Source organism: Lampris incognitus, chromosome 10, assembly GCF_029633865.1.
Source record: "Lampris incognitus isolate fLamInc1 chromosome 10, fLamInc1.hap2, whole genome shotgun sequence".
Lineage (NCBI taxonomy): Eukaryota > Metazoa > Chordata > Actinopteri > Lampriformes > Lampridae > Lampris > Lampris incognitus.
Window position 1 is genome coordinate 20,401,451 of NC_079220.1, and position 20,000 is coordinate 20,421,450.

A 20,000-nucleotide genomic window follows, 5' to 3' on the forward strand; every position below is an offset into this window, starting at 1 on the left:
TTGGATTTAACATTATTCCTCACTCATCCATTAAATTCACTGCTTTCCAAACTACTTTCAAAGCAGAAATGTCCTAATGAGCTTGGATTTCATTTTTACATACCGGATCCTCATCGGCCAAAAGTTTGGTGAGCTCTGGCACCGCCCTGGTGGCCAGCTCCGCATCATCCTGATAGTTTATCAGGTGGACTATGGCTGTCTTCAGAAGCTGTGAGGGTTCGGCCAATCGTTGCACGTTGCTCTGCTGTGAGGGATCTGATTGGACGGGCATTGCCGCCTCCCCCTCCACCAGGGTCTCTGGGAACATGGCTGCCCTCACGCGCTGGGCCCTGGTCAGCGAGTACTGGGCTTCAAGGTCTGGAGAAGAACACCAAGGAAGGACTTTAGAGAGAGATTGAGAGACTGTATGTGGCTGTGTGTGTATATATTTGCATGCCCCCCCCACACACACACACAGACACACAGTAATATATGGGATTCATCTAATTTATAAGTATAGGTGAGTCAACAGGATGGTACCATATGTTCTCAAATCTGACATCTGTGTTCTGGGTTTGAATAAAGCTTCAGATTTGAAATCCATTTAATCCCGTCTATTAACACCCTTTCAAGTCCTCTTTTAAAATAAAGCAGAAAATGCCAAAAATAATCTTACAAATGTAACTAGTTTTACGAAAATTGTTAATGTTGCAGCGATGAAAGACTTAGCTACTGTAGCCGATGGACATTCTATGGCGTCATCGTCCTATTAAACTAGTGATCTTGATGTTTTGTCTTTTGAATTTACGGTCTGAGCAGCATCTCAACAGAGAGTTAACTTTAAGCAAAGCTAAATTCAAAGTGCATAGGCCGCCACATTAAAAAAAAAGCCCCACACTGTCATTTGTTCTTCAGAAAATTGAAACCTAAAAAAAAAAGTATTTGTGGAACACTTTCTTCTCACTTCAGGCAACAGTACACACTTAAAATAACAAGGCTAGCTTTCAAAATGGTAAGACATGCCAAACCATTTCCTACAGAAAGTAACCCAGTTAATTAGGATATCAAGAGTCCTGATATCCTAATTTAACTTGATGAAGACAGCGGAAAATTGCAAATCATAACTGAACAGAATAGAGCATAACTACCCGTAATAGGAAAGGCTTTAACAGGTGTGTTGAGGTGGTTGCAGATCTGAGGCTGATTACTCTCCAAGCCTCAGGACGTGTTATTAAAGACATTTGGTGCTTAAAAAGGTATAATCACAGAGTTGGTGACAGAACTTTATCCCCGGTTTATTTTGCTCGAGGAAAATGAGATCCTACTCGCCACCTCTGCAAGTGCAGGAGGAGAGATTTAAACAACCTTTCTCAGTGTGTGCCTGATTCTGTCGCCATTAGCTTACATTTGGAATGAGGCGAAGATCCATGGTGGGCTCATAAAAAGTCAGACAGGAACCCAAAGTAACGCCAAGTCGACTCGAGCCATTAGATGACACCATACGTTTCAGAGATAGCGAGCCATTAGCAGGAGAGGATCATGGAGTCTCATTCATACTGAACGCGAATGGTTTGGAGGGGGCTAAATTCATTCCAAAAAAAAAAAAAAAAGCACAAGAAACACTTATGCATATTAAATTTGTGCTAATGTGACATATTTTCATACATTCTTTGTCAGGCGATGGATATAAAAAAGACTTGGCTATAGCGCTCAATTAAAGTTTAAATGAGTTTGAGCCTGAAAGAGGAAAGGACTGGATCGTCCTGTATTAGGCTGAGAAGTCAAACGCAATACATTTGCAGATAACTCCTCTCATTCAGATGTCTTCTGACATTGCCGAGAAGTGGGTAAGGACAAAAAGTATTACTTCTACAAGTGATTCATTTTGCTGAACTTTGTGTCCATATATATTTTACTGCAGGTGACACATCACAGATTTTACTTCTCAAAAAACACCAGAACCTCAGGCTAGTTCTCAGATCTCAAAATTAATCTAAACTATACAACACTGTTCATAGCCATAAACCACCAAACCACGGGCGTCCGTGTAGCGTAACGGTCTATTCCATCGCCTACCAACACAAGGATCGCTGGTTCGAATCCCTGTGTTACCTGCGGCTTGGTTGGGTGTCCCTACAGACACAACTGGCCGTGTCTGCGGGTGGGAAGCCAGATGTGGGTATGTGTACTGGTCGCTGCACTAGCGCCTCCTCTGGTCAGTCGTGGCGCCTGTTCAGTGGGGAGCGGGAACTGGGGGGTAGCGTGATCCTCCCACACGCTACGTCCCCCTGGTGAAACTCCTCACCGTCAGGTGAAAAGTATTAGAGGAGGCATGTGGTAGTCTGCAGCCCTCTCTGGATCGGCAGAGGGAATGGAGCAGAGATTGGGACGGCTTGGAAGAGTGGGGTACTTGGCCGGACACAATTGGGGAGAGAAAGGGGGGGGGATCCCCCAAAATTTTTTTTTTTTAAAAAAAAGACCACCAAACCACCTCTAAGCTTTTGCAATACATCCTTGTTCACCACTGTCTTTTCAATAAAACTGACCCGTGAACTCATCCTTGGCTAAATAAACCAAATCCCAAATCTTGCTGTTTGTTCTCTTTCTCTCTTTTCAGAATCAGAATACTTTATTCATCCACGATTTTATCTCTCGTTCTGTTCTTAAATTCATTCCCCACCTGTGATGTCTGCCATTGTGTTTTCAACCATAGCTGCTTTCTCCAGCGTGTGAAACAGGAATCTAACCACGGCTGAAGGAGGAAGCTCCAGGTAGGGCAAGTCAAAACTGGGGCATTTCCAATCGGGACAAAACGATAGCAGGCAGTGTCTAAAGTAGTACACAGGAGTATAAATATGACAAACGACTTTGGGCATTTAGGGTTGACGGGAAAAGTGTGACTTATTAAAGAGCCGAATTTGGTAAGGAGCGAATCTTTATAATGGTAAACACTGATCGTTAGGTCATAGATGTGACGATCCATCCATTATCCAAACCACTTATCTGAATTCGGGTCGCGGGGATGCTAGAGCCTACCCCAGCAGTCATTGGGCGGCAGGCAGGGAGACACCACAGGTCTGCCAGTCCATCACAGGGCCGACACATTCACACCTAGGGACAATTTAGCATGGCCGATTCACCTGACCTACATGTCTTTGGACAGTGGAAGGAAACCGGAGCACCCTGGAGGAAACCCACCACAGACACGGGGAGAACATGCAAACTCCACACACAGAGGACAACCCGGGACGCCCCCCCCCCCCAAGGTTGGACTACCCACGGGGTTCATACCCAGGACCTTCTTGCTGTGAGGCGACCACACTAACCACTGCACCACCGTGCCGCCCTAGACATGATTATATTTGTTTTATATTCTCAAACAACCTTCAGTCAGCTTGTGCATATGTTTTTTTTAAAACACTGCTAGCTATGTCTTTTTTTAGACTTGAAGTACATCATTAGTCTATTGTTGTCCTGTGCAGACTCAACAGCAGCATGGCTTAGCTGCAAACACACACATGAAATACTGATATCTGAAATAGCCACCAAATGTTTACTGACTGCTACTCGGATATACAGTGCATGTAACGGGGATTCAGGGAGAGGATTTTCATTAATCAATGGAGTGGATTTTTTTCTAAGACTTTTCCACCAACCAACAAATTCATACTCAGGTTTTGGCTGTGTCACATCTTCAAATAGACTACCAGTTTAAATAGTCACGGCTGCAAAACGAGATAAGCAGACTATTGAAGGTTGAATAAGCTCAATACACCACTTTTTTTGGGGGGGGGGGGGACAATATGGCTCAAGTAGAGGATATAATCAAAGCAAATGTAGATGCCTTTTTCCAGCCATCTTGGAAATCAAAGCAAAGGTTGAAGCCCATAAGCCGCACAGTGCCTCTGATGCACCTCTAGGCAAACTCAATTTACATGATTATGACAATTATCCAGTAATGGTGTATGTATTTTGTAGTGAAGAATTTTTACAAACAGGGTCTTCCTGCAATGAAAAATAGTAAGGGATGGGCCCAGCTGTTTGCCGTCATCATCATGTGTGGTTATTGAATCTGAAAGGTAAGTCTCATCGTTGTATATTTGATCATTGGGGATTTATTATATTCTGTTTAGGTAAGTAGATGTACATATTTAGCTCACCGACTTCATATTTGTATCTTTGATAATGCAATACATTACATGCTAACATTTCATTCTGCAGGGATGATGGTGTCTTGCCAGGTGTGGGTGCTGCTGAAGAACTACAGGAGGTGGGTGCCCTGAAAGAAAGGTAACCCCAAGTCCTGCTTTCTATATCTGCCTTGAGCAATGTTGGACATAAACAACCTTTTTGTGTACATTTGTATCCATCACACATTTTTCTCAACATGTCTCTTGGCAAGGCACAACGGTAGAACACATATTCCTTGAAATCGGCATAGAATCACAGATGTACATCCCTAACCCACTAAGAATCATCACTGGCGTACAGATACAGTCATGGAAAGGACTGCAACCATGGAGGCAGAAGAGGGCTGAAGAACCCAAGGAGTCACGGACCCCTCATCCCCATCCCCACCACCAATTGTAGAGGAGCATGTTGATAGAGAATCCCCATCCTGGTTGGTTCACCAAACATTTTGGTCAGCAGCCGCCATTGCCACTGAGCAACCATGCCGCCAATTGAAATGCATGCAGATGGGCAATATCTCAAACAATTTGTATCATAGATGTTTTAATTTTTACGAATCCGTCTAATGGTAAATTGTAAACTTCACACTTGTAGCAATGTTATTGCAGCAATTTCGGCTGAGGTTGATGTGCTGGCTCTCATAGCATGTTGGGTCTAAAGACCATCTGATATTTTACTGATGTAAATATGTGGGACTGGGCAACAGCATTTACAGTCTGTATGTAGTAATATCACTGCAGAATCAGGCAAGAGCATCTATATGCTAGACAGAAAACCATACTAACCCAAATCTATGCTTTGGCTACTAATTAGCACATTATTCACTGTATAATGCACATGGTTGCGCTGTCTTTGAATTATACAATTTTTCCCCTTTCCCCCCCAATTATATCCAGCCAATCACCACACTTCTGAGCCGTCCCGGTCGCTGCACCACCCCCTCTGCCGATCTGGGAAGGGCTGCAGACTACCACGTCTCCTTCGATACATGTGCAGTCGCCAGCCACTTCTTTTCACCTGACAGTGAGAAGATTCGTCAGGGGGAAGTAGTGCGTGGGAGGATTACGCTATTCCCCCCCAGTTCTCCCTCCCCAACAGTTGCCCCGACCGACCGACCGACCGACCGACCGACCGACCGACCGACCGACCGACCAGAGGAGGCGCTAGTGCAGTAACCAGGACAGATACCCACACGGCCAGTTGTGTCTATAGGGACGCCCGACCAAGCTGGAGGTAACACGGGGATTCGAACCGCCGATCCCCGTGTTGGTAGGCAATGGAAGAGACCGCTAGGCCACCTGGACGCCCCACTGAATTATTTCATATGACATCATTTTAGGAATCTGGTCAGTATCGAGAACCGCCGCAGTCGACGCGAACCCGGGTCTCCCGCACCACAGGCAAGTACATTAACCAGTTGACTAAAGGGTCCAACCCGTTAGCCAAGGGCTAGCGAGTCTACACATATGTGATCGTTACGTATACATTACCATATTTGATGATATATGCTGATAAGCTCATCAATCATGAAAGGGTTCTTCCGTAATTTTTTTGTTTTACTTTTCAGTTCAGCTGCACCAACATCGACACACCCTTTTTTTTCTTCTCCATTTTGGTTGAGGATGCTGACGAAACAACATATTGGCTGTTTCTTTTTAAATTGATCTCCGGGACATGCATGACAACCAATATAACCGCATAGATATCAGCAAAAAAAGAAATGCAAGATAGCTTTTAAGGCGCGACCTGCAAAGAATACATAAGAGCCCAGGAGGTCACAGGTGAACAGTGTGTCCCTCACCAAAAGATGGAAGTTTGGACGATAAAAGAATGTGGACATCAATAAAACAGATGGATAACTGTCAAACTATCAACAGCCAAAGTCTGACTTTACACAGAAGGAAATGGTGACTTGGCACTGACTCCTTAAAAGAATGGCTGCACATGTGAAGAAAGCTTTTTGCATGTTGTAATGTCAAGACAAAAGATTTTACTGAGAGCTTTCACAGCTGAGCTAAACTGATTTTTTCCCTCCCCAATTGCATGTCCGTTTCTTCTGTGAGCCATGCTGTCCCACCTATGGGGGGGGGGGGGAGACCAGCCCCTTCTTATAGGCTGGTTGTGCTCCTAAATCAAGCACTCTCTACCGGGTTGCAGGGATTTTATATATAATGTTCCTCTTCCAGATCAATTCCACCGACATGTTATAGCATCACTGCAGAGCTAATGCTACACTGTAGAGGGACACACAGGGCATGGGTGGGTGGGGGTTAAAGAAATGAGTGAAATGTCTTATTCATCAAGGCAAGTCTGCTGAAGTCTTTAAAATGCAACACGCTGAGCACTGCCTTATGTTTCACAAATAGAGACAGTGTGCCAATTTGTAGAGTTCATGTGTGTGTGAGTGCTGAGCCTGTGTAACATGGTGTGTATTTGTGTGTGAGATAACTGTGTTGGCTGCATAAGTACTTCATTATGTATGTATGTGCTGATATTTGTGTTTGCACAGCATCTGCATGTGCATATTTGTGTATACATCAGACTGTCACATCTGGGTACTATCTCCTTACACCATGTCCCTGCCTCTTTTTGGCAAAAAAAAAAAAAGAAAAAAAAAGACCAAGGCGTAGCGTGGTAGCGGGTAGCATGGTGGTCTATTCTGTTGCCTACCAACACGGGGATCGCCGGTTCAAATCCCCGTGTTACCTCCGGCTTGGTCGGGCGCCCCTACAGACACAATTGGTTGTGTCTGCAAATGGGAAGCCGGATGTGGGTATGTGTCCTGGTCGCTGCACAAGCGCCCCCTGTGGTCAGTCGGGGTGCCTGTTCGGGGGGGTAGCGTGATTCCTCTCATGTCACGTGCTACGTCCCCCTGGTGAAACACCTCACTGTCAGGTGAAAAGAAGCTGCTGGCGACTCCACATGTATTGGAGGAGGTATGTCGCAGTCTGCAGCCGGATTGGCAGAGGGGGTGGAGCAAAGACCCGGATAGCTCAGAAGAATGGGGTAATTGGCCAAATGCAATTGGGAGAAAAGGGGGGGGGCATTTGCCGTAAAGCAGTGTGAACATCACTAATAGATCACTACCAAAATTAGTTCTTCCAATGTAAATGAAATATACGCTCACTTTGCCTACCACTAATGTGCAAGATACATTAAAAAGATTAATTTTATAGAGCTTCAGTCATCCCCCCCTCAGTCTCCCAGCATCAAGCGGGATAATGTAGTTAATTAATGTAGTTAAAAGCCCCAGAAAACTTTTCAAATCAACCCGTTTTCAACAGTAATATCCAATAACGATAAGGTGACTCTGACCCCCCCCCAAAAAAATACATAAATAAAATAAAGCCAACTTAATGTTTGCTGTGATGATTATCTCTCTCAAGCAACTTCCAAGTTACTGCAGGCTGAATTGCATACCGTATTGAAATGAATGGAAGCCAATGGATGCAAAAACGAAAAATATTTTCAAATAAATATTAAACAGGTTGTTTGTTATGGTTTTAGTACGCTTTAGAAATGGTCAGGAGCAACGTCAAGTATATGCAGCTTGTGGGAAATGGGGTAAAACATGCAAAACCACTGTTAGAGCAAAGCCCATGGCTATAATTTTTGTGCAACTGTTATTCAGTCTGAGAAAATTTGTGGTGAGAAATCGACAGTGTGGATTTCAAATATTTGTCCTTTTTTGAATAGTAATTTCAATTTGAAAAATTGCTTTGACTTTCTCGCAGCAGCCCATTAGCCCTGGGTGCTGTGCAGTGCCAGCAACTCCCTCTCAAACTACCTTCAGTTTTCTGTCTACTTCCAATCTTGTGAGTTTTTACTTCCAAGTCCAAACTACCAAGCCTGCTCCCCACCAGAGCGAGAGTCAGTACTTGGGGTAATCAGTATTGAGAAACGGCCCGAGCTTCATAGCTTCCTGTTTTTGTCTCCTTGTCGTACGGCTTGGAGCTATGAAGACCTTCTTGCAAGACCTATTTTGGGACACCACAGTAGAACCAACCGGAGATCAGGGTTTTTACATTTATTATTGGTGCAACCAACTACACAGCAACTATTCAGAATAACGTTGTTACTTTAATCCAGTTTGGAGACATTCAACTTAATGCTTTTTATTTATTTTGACTACTGGTTCTTAAAAGGATGCGTCATGTTTTTCTCTCAAAAAGCAACATGGTGATGATGGACAACCTTGGTTGAGCTATTACCTGTCTGATGTATTTATAGATGTGTGTGTGTGTGTGTGTGTGTGTGTGTGTGTGTGTGTGTGTGTGTGTGTGTGTGTGTGTAGTGAGTCACTGAATGAAAGGTAACGTGTTTCACTGACTCTGTTTTGAATCTTTTTTTCTGCCCAACCCACTAACATGTGACAGAGGGAGAGAGAGACACTAGACAGATGGGGAGGAGAAAGAGAGAGAAAGAGAGAGAGAGTATAAAGTATAGAGAGCATAACATATAAAGAGGAGGTTAGAGAATTTGAGAAAGAGTGAGTGGAGAGAGATACAGAATAGGGGACAAGGAGAGATCTGGTGTGAGAAACAGACAAAGAAAGCAGGATCGAGAGAGGGAGAGATGTGGAGAGAGAGACAAATATAATGAAATAACAAAAGTGAGAGCCTGAGAGAGTGACAAGTTGAAAAAAGGAGAGAAAGATACAAAACATGTGTGAGCTGAAAGAGACGAAAAGACCATGCAGGAAATAGAATTAAATGAGTGTGCACTGAAAAAAGAAAGAAAGAAAGAAAGAAGGAAGGAAGGAAGGAAGGATGAGGTACACAGTTAAAGAGAACATGTCACGAAACATTGCCTTGGGAGAGCCAAATCCATCACTGCTGGGCCCGCACGTGATGCCTTGAACCCAAGACACAAATCTACAGTGTGCACTAAAACAGAATCTGCACACTGCTCCCATAAAATCCTCCAACCGGATGCGTATTGACATCTGAAGGTTTCTGTCTGCCAAGGATAGCTGTCTGGATTTCCCTAGACTGAAGTTTGTCGGTCTGTCATGCACCTGCCGGTATTAGTTGGATACATGTGCTACGTCGACTTCAACTGGAACTGAACGTAACCAGATCTGCTAAACAAAAGGTTCTCTGTCTGAGTCTAGTCTTTGCCGCTGTGCCTTTACAGCCCATGTGGCGATGAGGTAAAATGTATTGTTTCTTACAGTGTGCACAAACCAAATGGCTCAAACTTGCTCTTGACCCAAATTTATCAAGCATCAAGTAAGAGCTTGACATTTGAACCCATCTTGAAAACTCTAAACAACCAATCAGCCACTGATAAAATACCGGGATTACTCGTTTGTTTCCTGGTTGAAGTTTGGGGTTTTTAGGGTCTGCAGTGGTGTAGCGGTCTTAGCATCGGCTTTGTGTCAATGCAGTTGCCCACTGGGGACCGGGGTTCGCGCCCCAGTCTCGTCAGATCCAACTATGGCCAGACTCGATGAAGCAGCAATAATTGGCAATCCTGTCTTCGTGGGGGTCGGCTTGTGTTCATCACATGAATGCGTCTCTCTGTGTCGGAAAAAGCAGTGGTTCAGCCTGGAGTCGCCTTGTCACGGATGTGGCGAGGCGTCTCCTTTGAGACTGCCGGCTGGAGAGATGCAGTTGGCGAACGCATGCAGTACGAGGGTGGGTGTTTGAAATGATTGGCCACTAAATTTAAGGAATTTTTTTAAAAAAAAATAAAAAAGTTGGGTTTATTTTGTACATGAATGCAAAAAAACAAAAAAAACAAATGAATGCCGGAACCGACGCTGACAGAGAAGAGGGTGCAAGTGATGTTGCTAGTATATTTTGGATCAGCAGTCCTGAAAATGATAGATGCACACACACACACACACACACACACACACACACACACACACACACACACATCGCTGCATGAATGCAGTCTCTCAGAGCTTGCCCGATTGTGAAAAAAAATACATGGACAAAAACACACTCACTTCTCACTTCACAACTTCCATTTGAAATGCACACACACATCTTCCAAAGCATGCACATTGACAGACAGACATGCATTCAAGCAATACATTCCGTGCAGGACAGATAGATAGACAGGTTGGTCGGTCAGTGATTATGCTGATAGATGGATGGATGGATGGACAGACAGACAGACAGACAGACAGACAGACAGACAGACAGACAGACAGACAGACAGACAGATAGACAGATAGACAGATAGACAGATAGATAGATAGATAGATAGATAGATAGATAGATCGATCGATCGATAGATAGATGAGTATCTTTACCAATTGGATTCTCCATTCCACCAGCAGCTGTGTCTCCTCCCCCAGCAGTGGTGGCGCTGGTAGCAGCGGTGCTAGCGGCCGCAGCAGTAGAGGAAGTGATGCTGGTGGTCAAGGTATACTTCTTGCTGCTGCTGTACTCGCTGCTGCTCTCGTCATCCCGCGCAGTGGTGGCTCCTGACTGGATGCCAGAGTCTGAGGCGTAGTATGTCTGCTGCCACTCCGCTACCTTCACCACACTGTCCGCCTCACTCACTGAGAGCAAAGAAGGTTTTTCAAAACCACTGATATTAATGACGATAATCCATCCTCGGGTCCCCCAAATGTAATTTAATTGGTTTAAATTATGACAACAGCTCTTTTCTTGATATAATATGCTCATACAGACTTTGAAGAGACATTTCCGTAAATGTGGGGGAAATAACATGAACTAGAGTTGCTCTTGGAGGAGCGGGTTGCTCCAGCGGCTCGATCATAATTCCAACCTTGCAAAGTGGTGTTTTTCTCATACATTTCTCACTTTATTCTCACTGATTTCAAGTTTCTTTCTTGGAAATTAACGCTCCCCTCCATCCTTCCTATGCTATATATATATATATATATATACACACACACACACACACACACACACACACACACACACACATATATATATATATATATAATTTTTTTTCTTCTTCCATGGCCCTAATACGCCATCATAGATTGGAAACAAAATGAAGTGATATTTTGTTTTGGGAGAAAATTAAAGAGCTTTTATACTTATATATTTATACCTAACTGTAGAAATAATAAGATGGATAGATAGATATTTATATATGCTATGTATGGAGCTTACTTTGCATGGACATCATCTCCGTCCAACCACTGCCTATGACCTGGATAGAGAGACAGAGAGGTAGGGAGAAATAAAGAGGTGAGCAAGGTGAGACAAATTGAGAGACAGAAAAGAGAGAGAGAGAGAGAGAGAGAGAGAGAGAGAGAGAGAGAGAGAGAGAGAGAGAGAGAGAGAGAGAGAGAGAGAGAGAGAGAGAGAGAGAGAGAGAGAGTATGGAGATCACGGAAAATATTCAAAAGACATTTTCAGCATTTGCAGTTTTGACGAATCACCTCGACTTGCTAATGTAAGCATAATGTGAACATTAATCCTTTTCGAAAGGAGCATTGCCCTTAAATATCCATATTGTACTTGGTGTAATTAGGATTTGTATCTTCACTAACCCTCTGAAATACTCCTTCTACATGAACCGCTTCACCCGAAGAGTCAAGGGCTAAGGGTCAGGGGTCAACAAGTGTGTCTGAATGTGTCTAAATGTGAAGCAGGTGTATCGCTGGAAAAAAAGATGCTCACCCCCGCCCCACCAGGATAAATAAATGTTGATGAGAAACTTTGGTTGATCATAAACCGATGGTGATGACAGCAACTTTTGAGAGTTAAAACAGGTCAACCCATCATGGATTCACATTGTGCAATAAGTAGGTGATACTTATTGCACAATGTAACATTAAATTTGTAATATAAACCAATGTAGTGAATTCAGGGAGCAGCCGGGAACCGCCGCAGCCGGGACACAAACCCGGGTCTCCCGCACCACGGGCATTAACCAGTTGACTAAAGGGTCTGACCCGTAAGCCAACCAGCTAGCGAGTCTACCCATTCATTGTCGTTACACTAACCCCCGCCTTCGGGAAATGCGCCCTCGCTCTTCAGCATACCAGCTCCCTCACGCCTCTGGGCGCACGTGCTTCCAATGGCCTCACAGTCTCACCATCCCACTATTACAATATTACAAAAAGTAATAATACTATAAGCTAACATATCGGTCAGTGTACTGACACAGTGTACGAATCCGTCAATGATCATCGTGGAGCACATCGATCTAGGACATCATATTTCTATAGGCCCATCATTTACTACACTACCTAAACCAGCTATTAGAGGCTTGAGTTTGGGATTAGTACTAATAACTTTAATTCATGGAGGAAAACTCAAAAATATGTCAACCAATCTCTGATGAATGAATAAGAGGAGGGTTATTTTAAATGATTGGGGCACATTTTTATTTAGAGGCAAACCCAAACGATGGCAGTCGGGGGACAGTGACTGAGGAGGTCGTCCTCCATCAGTGTCGCATGGATTCCAATGCTGTATCTATCTATCTGATGTGTATGCACACTGCTCTGTCACCGGATACTCATCATCATCATCATCATCATTATCATCGGCGGTCACTCAGAGTCAAGTATGACCGTCCTCCTTCTGGGTCCCACTGGGTCCTCAGGTGGGGTGTAGAGGCCTATCCTCGAGCCGCATAATGGGAGGACCACTGGCGTGACAACTTTTTACGTGGGGTGGCTGATGCGCCTGCAGCTACAACACGGTCCTTGGCAGGGCAGAGTTCAAAGGCATGAGAACCAAGACGATTGGGAACAAGCCTCTGTTGCAGCCTTCATCCGCCTTCACTGCCGTTGTGACCTGGAGACATCTTCCACCACTTCCGCTGTTGAGGTCTTTGTTGGATCGCGCGTCGTCTGGAACCTCCCCCTTGACCTATCAGCCTTGGGTGACCCTACCAGAAGCAAAGCTCTGGACGGCATAGCTCTTGGGATCATTGGTGCATGCAAACATCTCCGCCACGGCAAGTTGGAGATCCAAGAGAAGAGTCGGACACTAACCTCACCGTGGAAAATCCAAGGATGAAACTTTTGGGTTTTTTTGTTTTTTTTTTTCTATTGTGGGGAATTAATGCGGTATCACAACAACGTAAGAAGTAGTTTAAGAATAATTTCAATGACTCGATGTTCATCTTTTGCTGTCTCTAGTATCTGTGGGGTCTGGTGAAATGAATCTTATAAGTAGGACTAGTCTTACTTTGTCAGCAAACTGCTCAGGTTACCAATTTCCAGTTTTCCATGTTAAATGCTATCAGTGATTTCTTTTGTGGATTTATTCAGTCTGGCAAGAAAATAAAAAACTCTCCTTGGGTCTCATGACTGCGTCTAAAATTGTTCATTTTCTTTACCCAGCCCTTTGAAGCAGTTTGTCGTGTCTTCCTCCCGGGAAAGCCGAGACCACTCTATAAATTGCTCTGGGCCTCCCTGCATGCGTCCCAGTCCCTGCCTAATTAAAACCAAGCCAGCTCCATCAGAGAAACGCGGTGTTAAATGTCACAGTAACGTCATCCTTATGTTGGAGTGTCCCGCTGTTGATATTTAAGCACCATGAAGGAGAGAAGTAAATGAGGAAACTGACTCCAGAGAGTAAATGATAGAGAGAGGAGGAAAGACTTTTTTTTTTGACACACATTACCAACTGGCATACAGTAAAGGTTCTAAACTTCTTCAAATGGCTTGTGATGCCTGGGGGGGGAAACACCCGGAGTTGCAAGGAGTAAAAATAGTTGAGCTTTCTTTAGATGCAGAGCATCTCATTAATCTCATGAATATGGTCTGAAGACAGTGGCACTGACGAAAAGACAGGAGGCAGAGCTGGAGTTTGGCAGAGTTGAAGATGCTAAGATTTTCATTGGGAGTGACGAAGAAGGACAGGATTAGGAACGAGTATATTAAAGGGACAGCTCAGGTTGGACGGTTTGGAGACAAAGCAAGAGAGGCAAGATTGAGATGGCTTGGACATCTGTGGAGGAAAAATGCTGGGTATATTGGGTGAAGGATGCTGAATATGGAGCTGCCAGGGAAGAGGAAAAGAGCAAGGCCAAAGAGGAGGTTTATGGATGTGGTGAAGGAGGACATGCAGGTGGCTGGTGTGACAGAGGAAGATGCAGAAGACAGGAAGAGATGTCTGTGAATGTTTTCATTCATCCAGGCCATGGTTATCCAAAGGAGTTGAATCAAGTGCAACTAGACTTGGTATATATCCGTGAAGACGTGAAGACCAGACGAAGCTAGTCTAGTCTAGCTTCGTCTAGTCAGAAAGGCACGAACTGAGGAAGCCTCTTGGATGAGAGGCGAAACGTCTTCACGGATATATACCAAGTCCAGTTGCACTTGATTCAACTCCTCTGCACAGGAAGAGATGGAAACGGATGATCCACTGTGGCGACCCCTAAAGGGAGCAGCCGAAAGTATCAGTAGTAGATTATGGATAGGTGCAAGGACTATAGCATGAATACTCCATAGGTAAACCAGAAAGACTTGCTTGATAAGTGTTAAGTGGCTGCAACAGCCACTCAATGCGCTTTTCAATCAATCAATGCCTCTCTCTCTCTCTCTCTCTCTCTCTCTCTCTCTCTCTCTCTCTCTCTCTCTCTCTCTCTCTCTCTCTCTCTCTCTCTCTCTCTCTCTCTCTCTCTCTCTCTCTCTCTCTCTCTCTCTCTCTCTCTCTCTCTCTCTCTCTCTCTCTCTCTCTCTCTCGCTCTCCCTCTCTCTGACAGCAGTGTCAACCGTGCAAGGTAACAACCAGCTCACCAGGAGCAGTTAGGGGTTAGGTGTCTTGCTCCGGGACACCTCAACATTTTTGCAAGGAGGAGCTGAGGATCAAAGCAACAACCCTCCAATTACCAGACAACCTGTTCGACCTCCTAAGATAGCCCCCCCCCTCCCAGTAGTGGCACAGTGGCCCTTGGACATTTTTCCCCTCACCGATGCCCACTAGGACAGGTTTCTTGAGAAGGGAAGAGAGAGAGAGAGCGAGACAGACAGACAAAAAGACAGACAGTCAGATAGACAGATAGATAAGACTAAGAGAGAAAGAGAGAAAGGGAGGGAGAGTGAGGGACCACAATCGTCCTCACAGTTGAAATTCCTTGGTTTGGCTGAAGGTCCACAAACAGAACGGTTGGACACTTACAAACACAGCTTGTAGTTTTTACTCACAGCTGAGGAGTGTGTGTATGTGTGTGTGTGTGTGAGTGTGTGAGAGAGAGAGAGAGCGAGAGTGTGTGCGTGTGTGTGTGTGTGTGTGTGTGTGTGAGACCAGGGGAAAAGGAGCCTTAGTCTGCTCCTTTAAAGGAATCCTTTAAACACACCACAACCCTGACTGCTAACACTCCACACTTCACAGGTGAGATCAGGTGAATTCAGCCATTGACTGGAGCATCTCAGTTAGAGTACGTCCCCCAGTAACACGCTCAAAACTGAAAACCTAGCTTTTTCACTCTATCTTGGCCCTACATCTACACTAATCCGACCACCGAAAACTGAGTCTTTCAAAAAATGCTCCCCAAAGCAGATGAATTTGTGCAAGTGCAACAAGCAAGTCTTGCATTGTAGTGTGGATGGCAAAAACGGAGCTTTTCAAAAACGTGATCTCGGCTCAAGCTGCCAGCTCAAGTTGTATGCGCATGCCCAATAGAATAGACTTAAGCGATTTTCAATTGCTTCGCCATTTCAATGAGAACAGCAAACTTTTTGAAAAAAAGACTGGAAAATGCCAGTGTGAAAAGAAAACTTTCTACTCATTTCCATCCAGTGAGAACGACATTTTCACATTAGTCTGTTTTGGTGTGGACATCCATCCATCCATTATCCAAACCGCTTATCCTGCTCTCAGGGTCGCGGAGATGCTGGAGCCTATCCCAGCAGCCATTGGGCGGCAGGCGGGGAGACACCCTGGACAGGCCGCCAGGCCATCACAGGGCCCAAGGCCATCACAGAACACACCCGTATTTTACCAGAAACAGCTGAAGCTCAGTAACTCTCATGAAATTCACCAAAAACACACTAAAGTGCATCAAACATGCTACACGAGTAACAGTGAAAATATATTATAACATGTGAATCCACAGCATCAGCACAACATGGCATCTGCACGCGGCAAAACAACAGGCTGCTATGTTAGTGTGGGGACGCGTTCTCTCACACGCACATACACACTCTTAGAAAGCACCCTTCCCTCCAGCTCTCTACTAGTTTCCCCCTGTGGCATGGTCCCTGCTTGTCCCCGGCCTGCAGGGTGGATGATGGGAGCTGGCCATGGTGCTGGAGGTCTCACGACACATAAATACGCCATTTTGATTTTAATGACAGTACAACAGTAACCCTGACAACCAGCTTTGCGTGTGTGTGTGTGTGTGTGTGTGTGTGTGTGTGTGTGTGTGTGTGTGCGTGTGTGCGTGTGTGTGTGTTGTGGTGAGTGGTTATGATTTTAACATATACATACTTATTTTTTGTGGATCTATTTGATACTGTAAGATCTGCATTATTGTGTGTTTGTGTGATATCTGTTTACTTATGTGTGATTGTATAGCATGTGTTTGAATGTATTTTATTTACATGTAGCACCCACCCCCTACTCTGTGTCTATAGATGCCGTGAAAGGGAATAAACTAGGAAGGTGGGGCTACGGGTTCGTATACTACTACTATTCTGAATAAGAGTTAACTACACACAGCAAAATTATGCTTAATGAACTCAACTTATTGTTCAGAATGAAAAAGCTGGACCAGACAGCCTCCTTATATAAACAGGTAATGTATTGAATTTAGGAATGTGAATAAAGTAAAGTTGTGACAGAAGCAATGCAAAAAGGCACAAAATTATCAATTATGTCAAATACCTCAAAAAAGAAAATGAAAATAAAGAATAATGTGACTCCAGTCAATAGTTGCACAACCAATACCTTTGTGCATCACAAGTATACCAGTGCTTTTGAGATGGGAAAATTATCTAATATGTGTATAAAGCGAGACCAGGATTATGATAGTAGTATTATATCTATTTAGTGGACATTAGTATAATAGGGAAACATGTCATTAGTTAGGTACTGCTCTAATAATAATTCTCGGAATATATATATATATATATATAGATACAGAAATATATGGACAATATATTATACCTCCAACAAAGCTAACTATCTATAGCTTTTAAATAGATTGGACCTAATTACTTTGACTGTAAGCAGTACTATAGCAGATACTCTGCTTTAAATGGACCCCTAGGAATGTTTTGGCTGTACCATAACAGAGAAATTCACCTTGTGCTTTAAAACAAGTGCACGTACTTTTGCGGTACAATAATATACCCCCCCCCAGTCAAAAACAAACCACAAAATACCTATTGTTCAATATCACAAATGTAACAATAGTGGTGGGCCCACACACACGTTATAACACAAATAAAATAACCACAAAAGCCGGCATAAACACATAAACGTTGCAGGCCTGGTCGTTGCTTTGACAGTGGGTCCCTTCACTCAACAGAGCCGAATGAGACTGGACTTACGAATGCCCGCGGATGGTCGTGTGGGACAAGTAGCGCCGCCTTGTGGCCAGGAGAGCTCCGTACGCGCCCACGTAGCACCGAGCGGGAACGATGACCAAAATCCAACGATGAACCGCCGTATACGAATCTTAATGGGCGGTGCGTGTGACCGTGTTGCTGTACTGCCGTATACTATGGCTCAGCCCACAAGCTACCGGCTAACCTAAACAAAGCAGCGTATAAACGATACAGATAAGCTAACTTGCTAGCATATTTGATTAGCAAGACACTCGTAAAGAACACTGGGGTCGCACAGAAAATAAAACACGTCTTTCAAACGTGCTATAAAACCGAATCGACTCCTATATGTTGTCAGTACAAGACCGTATTTCGAATGACAAGTGCCGTCATTAAAGTAAAAGTTAGATTAGCCCAACTACCCAAGCTAATCGGGAGCAATCAGCTAACGTAAGCTGAACGAGCTAGCAAACGAAGCTAACAGTGAGAATTTACGTACACAACCTCAAACTTCTGAATATAATCTGACTCAACATACCTTGCAGTTCACACGTTTGATCAAGGTATAAGCGTAGACTCTAACAATTAAAGCCGAATACAGGATAATGCTAAGCAGTGCAATGCCACTTGACTTGAGACCTTCACTCACGAACTCTCTAGAACTTCTTCTTCTTCCCTGAAGTTTTGTCTACTCCCGCCCCCCATCCAATCACAATAAAGATTTGCCCTTATTGACATTTGACATTAACCAATAAAATACTCTTATATGTCATGCAGGATAGGTTGTACACTCACTATGCCGTGTATGTGCCCATGTACATTCCAATCAAACTTGCTTAGTTTATTTCTTTCTTTTTTTAGGCAGACGGGACGCGAACCTCAGCAAATCCCTACTGACACAATAAAACTACATGCATTTAACAACTGTACTAAACCCAGCCTTTTCTCACTCGGGCTACAACCTCCCCCTTCTCGACTTTTGATGTCCCCATCAAACAAATTATTATACTCTTGGTCGGGGCTACATACTGTAACGTGCATGGATAAGTAGACACGTTGGTCCTTGACTAAGGGGTCGGACCCTTTAGTTGACTAGTTAACGTTGTCGCTTGCGGAGTGGAAGACACGGGTTCGCGTCGCGGCTGTGGCGACGGTTCCCGGGCTGCCCCCTGAATTTGCTACAATACATATGAAGGCATGTGTATATGCATTTGGAGGTGATGTGCAACTGTACACACAGTATGCAAATTGCACATGTTGTGTGAGTGTTTGTTGTGTTGTGTTGTGTACATTTGGGGGATGCAGCGAAAGAAACAAATTCTGAAAAAAATTAAACAGACCCACTCACCTTCTAACACTCACAATGTACGTACCTCCCACTCTCTCTATTTGTCTCCCTCTTTCGCACGCATACACACAGCGGTAAAAGCCTTCATAGACTTTCCCATCAGCAGTTCGTCAATCTAACAAACTTCCACTAATCTTTATTGACACCCAGTAGTCTCTCTCTCTCTCTCTCTCTCTCTCTCTCTCTCTCTCTCTCTCTCTCTCTCTCTCTCTCTCTCTCTCTCTCTCTCTCTCTCTCTCTCTCTCTCTCTCTCCATCACACCACAATCATCTCTCCCTCTCCCTCTATGCATCCTCAGCTTTCAGTATATCCTCCCCCCTTCGTTCACTCTTCCTCTATTCTCCTTCTCATTCCCTTATGTCTCCCGCACTCCCTCCATTCTCAGTGCCTTTGCTCCTCTATGATGGCTTTCTCTTCTTTTTTTTTGTCTTTCTCTATATCAAGATAACATTCAACCAACCCTCTAGTTTTGGTCTCCCTCTCGTTCTCTTGCTCTTTTCTTTGTCCTTTGTTTTAATCTTTTTTTCTCTCTCTCTCTCTTTCTGTGTGTGTGTGTCTCTCTCTCCCTGTCTCTGTCTCTCTAGGATAGGGCAGAAGAGACATGAGGGAAATTGGTTTTTATAATTGCAACATTTACGACGCCGAGCACCCGGGCGCTGTCCGCCTCTCATTCATCTCTCTCTCTCTCACACACACACACACACACACACACACACACACACACACACACACACACACACACACACACACACACACACACACACACACACACACACACACACACACACACACACACACACACACACAGCTGACACTGTCCAGACTACTGCATCTTCAGTTCATTAGGGAAGCTGCTGTCAGAATGTAAACACCCTGGAGCTCAGACTGAAAGAGAAAGATGGAAGTGTGTGTGTGTGTGTGTGTGTGTGTGTGTGTGTGTGTGTGTGTGTGTGTGTGTGTGTGCGTGTAATTCCATGTCACTCTAGTGACATGGAATTACACACACACGTGATTCCGCGTCACACTAACATTTCTATA

General features: G+C 44.3%; 1 protein-coding gene across 1 annotated transcript in view; it reads right to left on the reverse strand.

Moving 5' to 3' along the window:
- Positions 1 to 20,000, reverse strand: part of jupb (junction plakoglobin b) — a 176,823-nt gene that overhangs the window by 80,647 nt on the left and 76,176 nt on the right. Inside the window, exons 2-4 of the mRNA XM_056287382.1 lie at positions 11,271 to 11,310; positions 10,436 to 10,687; positions 104 to 357 (exon numbers count right to left, since the gene is read on the reverse strand). Coding sequence (XP_056143357.1) covers positions 104 to 357; positions 10,436 to 10,687; positions 11,271 to 11,286 — 522 coding nt within the window. The 5' untranslated portion in view covers positions 11,287 to 11,310. The remainder of the gene's footprint in view (positions 1 to 103; positions 358 to 10,435; positions 10,688 to 11,270; positions 11,311 to 20,000) is intronic.